This window comes from Montipora capricornis, chromosome 12 (assembly GCF_036669925.1).
Source record: "Montipora capricornis isolate CH-2021 chromosome 12, ASM3666992v2, whole genome shotgun sequence".
Taxonomy (NCBI): Eukaryota; Metazoa; Cnidaria; class Anthozoa; order Scleractinia; family Acroporidae; genus Montipora; species Montipora capricornis.
The window spans coordinates 41,693,445-41,698,444 of NC_090894.1; the positions used below are offsets into that span (position 1 = coordinate 41,693,445).

At 37.2% G+C, this 5,000-nt stretch overlaps 1 protein-coding gene across 2 annotated transcripts in view; it reads left to right on the forward strand.

Annotated features, from left to right (window-relative positions):
* The first annotated feature begins 352 nt into the window (after window positions 1–352).
* Window positions 353–5,000, forward strand: part of LOC138027102 (microtubule-associated proteins 1A/1B light chain 3C-like) — a 10,222-nt gene continuing 5,574 nt past the window's right edge. The window contains exons 1-4 of one of the 2 annotated variants that reach the window (XM_068874608.1): window positions 353–526; window positions 637–692; window positions 800–906; window positions 1,993–2,170. In XM_068874608.1, coding sequence (XP_068730709.1) covers window positions 472–526; window positions 637–692; window positions 800–906; window positions 1,993–2,026 — 252 coding nt within the window. In that variant the 5' untranslated portion in view covers window positions 353–471 and the 3' untranslated portion in view covers window positions 2,027–2,170. Of the gene's footprint in view, window positions 527–636; window positions 693–799; window positions 907–1,992; window positions 2,171–5,000 lie in introns of those variants that run through there. The other variant, XM_068874607.1, reaches the window with a different exon arrangement.

The following is a 5,000-nucleotide window of genomic DNA, read 5'->3' on the forward strand; positions in this document are numbered from 1 at the left end:
TTTTCCCCCGGTTGACTCAAGGCGCCATGAAGCCGCATTGACCGTAAGACCTGCGGCCCGTTTCTCGAAAGTCCCGATAACTTTTCGGGCCCGAAAAGCCACTTGTGAAACAGCCAACCGCTTGCTTCGGAAAGCCGGTCTTTTAACATGTTTTTAAAGTAACAGACAGAAAAATTACCGTGAAGTTTGACGAGTTAAATCCTCTCTGTTCTTGAGATACAAAGGGAATTGTGACACCCGAAAATGGCCCGTAAAGTTTCGGGACTTTTGAGAAACGGGCCCTAGCTGGCCAGGGAACTGGGTCTGAATCCTTTTGTCGGTATTTGATTGGTCGTCGTCATGTTCCAAGACAGGATCAGCGTAACTTGCTAAATCGTCATTAAATTTCATTAAATGAAGAACGTTCCTGTTCCACTGAGTTGATCTGATTTGTAATACCTTGAGGGAGAATAAAATATCATCTTTACGAACATGGGGGACAACGAAGGAAAGTCCTCAAAGCCGTTCAAACAGCGCAAAAGTTTTGGTAAGTTGCCCAACAGATTTGCATGTTGAACTTGATTGTTTATACGTCGTTTTCTGGTGAGCACGTTTTGTTCCTAATCGAGATCATTGCTCTTTTCGTGAATTTGACAGTCAGTAGAAGAGATGAAGTGGCTGGAATCAGAGCAAAGTTTCCCTCCAAAATACCTGTGAGTTAATGTTAAATTTGAGTTGTTACATTCGACTATTTTTGAAGGCATGGTCTAGAGCTTTTACTGATCAGTGCAAAACTTTCTGTATACCTCTTTTTCTTCAGGTAATAGTCGAAAGATACCACAAAGAAAAAGATCTTCCTTTGCTCGACAAGACGAAATTTCTTGTCCCTCAGGAACTGACTATGAGTCAATTCGTCACCATAATAAGGTTTGTGGTGAAAATAAAACTATTGTTTAGAACATCACTGTTAGCAACTCGCCGAAGCATATTCTGTAGTGCACGTTCTTAATTGTAACATGTTTCATACTTGTTCTATAGAATTATACTTATATGATCTCGCTTTTAGACCATAACAGGAAAAATGCAGATTAAGTTAACAGAAATATTAGTTATTATACTGGTTTGCCATTTCTAGTAGCAGTTTATTATGGCAATCTGCATGGGTTTCTCAAAATCTCGTGCGAACTAAGTTCAGTGATAATTGTGGGGTCAAAATGTCAAGAGAAATAATTCCCTTATTTAATGTTGGCAGTAAGTGAGATGCTGGGTTAGGTCTTGAAAATGTTAAAACAACAGCATGTTGAAGCACAGAAAGGCTTGCCTGGTTTGCAGAATCTAATAATACGATATTATCACTGACAAAAATGACAAAATCAGTTTCCCTTTTTTTGTTTTCCCTTTTTTCGTGCTTTTTGTTCTTTTTGTGTCTTTAAGATACCATGAGTTATATTCCTAAATAGGTTACACTGTAAATTATTCATGAAACACGGTATTTGTGTTAGTATTTTAATTGTGATGACTTTGTATTTTAAAAGTTTGAAGCTTTTATTGCAAAGCACAAGTTCTTTATTAATATTTAATGGTAATTGAACCGAGTGGAGTGCAATTTGGTCTGAAATCATACGTGTGATTTCAAAATCATGAAATCGCAAGTATGATTTCAGACCAAAATTGCACGACACCAGAGTTAATAGTTCAATTACGACTTTATTACATCCATTTAGAAATGACAAACAATAATTGTTTTAACCATTGTGTTGCAACTTTTGTTCCCATCTGGATCAATAAAATATTGGTACTGACTAAAACCCTGTATTTTAGTGATTAAATGATCATATTTTAGTGATTAAATAATAATTATTTTAAAATCGCTAAAATACAGGGTTTTAGTCAGTACCAATATTTTATTGATCCAGTTGGGAGCAAAAGTTGCAACACAATGGTTAAATTTTCCTGCAATTTGAATGGTTACCTTAAAAAAGCCTTGAAATCTGATTGGTTGTTTTGTTTTAGTGTTCCATTCTCATTGGCGAAGGAAATGGTTTGATTTAGAGCAAATAAATTGTGCGATTTGGTAATAAATTGCACTGCTGGGAGCCAATTAGATTGCAAGGATCACCAGTGATTTCTACATGGATGTAATAAATAAATAAATAAATAAATAAATAAAATGAAGTAAACTATTATTGAATGAAATGTTTGTTTTTGATGAATGTTGAAAGCTAAAGTACATGACATTTATGATCTGCTCCAGGAATCTAAACCTCGACACACTCAAAACCATCGTTCCTATGATTTAATTGGAGCTGATTTGGTTTGATTTGATTCTTGTACATTGTACCCGGTTAGTCCCATAGCACTAAATACTGTTGCCACTTAAATAAACATGGCATCAGACTGACAGGATGCGGCGATGCAGATCCGCATCCGCATAATTCCCTAGAATCCGCATCTTCCCCATAATCACGATATTTTCCGCATAAAACTGAAGAAATGCCTGATATTAGTGGTAAAGCAGCTGCATACCATCCTCTCAAACACAAAAGCCAAAGAGATTGACTACTTTGAAACACTTATTTTCCTGAACATTGAAGAAAACACGCCATTTCGTTCACAAGATGAAAGTTCGTAAGCAGTTTCCACACATTTTTTGGCAATGAGCCTGGACTCTAGTTAAACCATTTTCATAACATACCCTAGGCTCGAACTCAACAAGGTATGAAAATTTAGCCACAAGTTATAGTCACAAATTAAACTGCATTATTTGTAAAAGTAGGGACAATCATTGTGATGAAGTTGTACAAAACAAAATAGGAGCCCGCAATACATATGTGTAAAAAACCGGTGAAAATGGTGAATGATCGAGGGAATGGATCGTGGTTCAACCACATCACAATTTTGCTTCCTTCCTCCAAATTGAAGCAAAATAATATTCATGACGAGAAACAAAATAATTTTTTATTGCTTTATTTATTTTAGCAAAAGTTTTTGCAAAAATGCCGATTACTAACCCTTTTATTTTAACGGTGAAAGCTGGTCGCAAATTGGTGACTCTTCCAGATATCTTAATCACAAAGGGAGAAAATTCAGTTGTAAATGCGACTGTAATGGTTGCAATTTCGAGTCCTAATTTACCATAACCATGTAAATACATTGGGCAGGCCTAATTATTAGTTCTATAAATTGTTTAAATTTACGCATAATCCGGTGTAATTTCTGCATAATCAGCACATGTTTACACATAATATGTCCAAAAATTTCCGCGTAATCTTTAATTTTATCCGCATCCTATCAGATGCTCTCACCACTGAACCTTTCCTGCTCCCGGTTGGGCAGTTACGGTAGAATTCTGAAAGTAACAGCCCTTGTTACTTCCGGATTTAACAGGCCTAAGGAGTCGCTCCTTTCGGTAGCTGTCTCACACAGAAAGGACACTTAACATGAGATTTAAGTGTCATTATATTATTTAGTTGTTCAGATTACTTGCTGGTTATGCAACCAAACAAAAACAAGGTGTAACAATTTTAATAAGTTTTGATAAGTTTCTAGCCTGACAACTTGAAGTGGAGACAAGTTTTGACTTGTATAGATATTATACTTGTGTTCGTAATATATGTATATTTGTAAACTTTTCAATAGGATTGAGTCAAGTTAAAAATAAAGTAAGGATCACAAAGTTTCTGGCTTTGCTTAGTCCAGTTGTTCCATCTGCATGACACACTATGCATTATGCCTATAAATAGTTCTTGGTTTTTAGTTCAGGGAAACTGAGACAATATTTGCCATATACCTTACAGTATCGTATTAGAGTTTTTTTGCACATTCCAGTTGCTGTACTCCAGGAGACAATAATCATTGTTTCATATTTTGCTGTAGTTTTGTTCTTCAATCAATCAATCCTCAAGTACGCTGTATTTGTGCTTACCTACCACATTGTTGTTTTAAGTTACATTATTGAAGGGGCCGCTACTTTTGAGGCGTTACTTTCAGGGGTGCCATTACTTTCGGGATTTAACAGAAGCGTTAAAAAATTAAGTAAACATAACAGGGGGATTATGGGGGGGGGGGGGGGGGGGGTTACTTTTGGAATTCTTCACAAGTCCTTATGTAAACACTATATCAAGCTCTGGACGCCTCATCTTTGTATGAAAAGGTCTATTAAAGATTTGATGTGTCCATGCTGAAGAATGTAATTTGGCACCATTTTTTTGTTTTGACTGAAGGGAATAAGAGGCATACTGTAGATCAGTAGACTTTTCAAAAGGTTCCTTTTTTAAAACATATGTAGTAAGGCAGAATCCTCAAATATATGTACATGTACAGTACTTGTAAGCAATCTGTTGGTTTTTTTAAACTCTGAACAAATTAAAATAAACAATAATAGAATTTCTTAATTTCCTCATGCATTCGGCTGAAATAGTGGGAAAACTTTATTTTCCAAATCCTATGAGTGGCATTAGCGGTGCATCTGCACGCAGTTTTAACCATTCAGACCGCATGTTATATGGAATCTTCGTTATAATAATAATTATTATTATGGGTCGTGGGTTTTATTCCCCCCAGGTCAGAGACCTTTTCTCTGTCCTTTAGGTGGGTGACGCGCAAAAAAGTTCGTGATGCTGTTGATCAGCGAAGGTTCTTAATCCTCCTTCCATCAGGGAGGCGTGATGGCCTCATGATTGGTGTGCTCGACTCCGGATCGAGTGGTCCGGGTTCGGGTCCTGACCGGGGACATTGTGTTGTGTTCTTGGGCAAGACACTTTGCTCTCACGGTGTCTCTCTCCACCCAGGTGTATAAATGGGTACCGGCGAAATTAATGCTGGGGTAACCCAGCGATGGACTGGCATCCCATCCAGGGGGGAGTAGAAATACTCCTAGTCGCTTCATGCTACCGAAACCGCAGATAAGCGCCGGCCTGATGGGCCATCTAGGCTAGTAGCAGGCTTTACCATCACATTTACAACTTTAGCGTAAGAACTTACCTGATTTCTGTCAGTTATTATTATGTTAACTTTGCTCT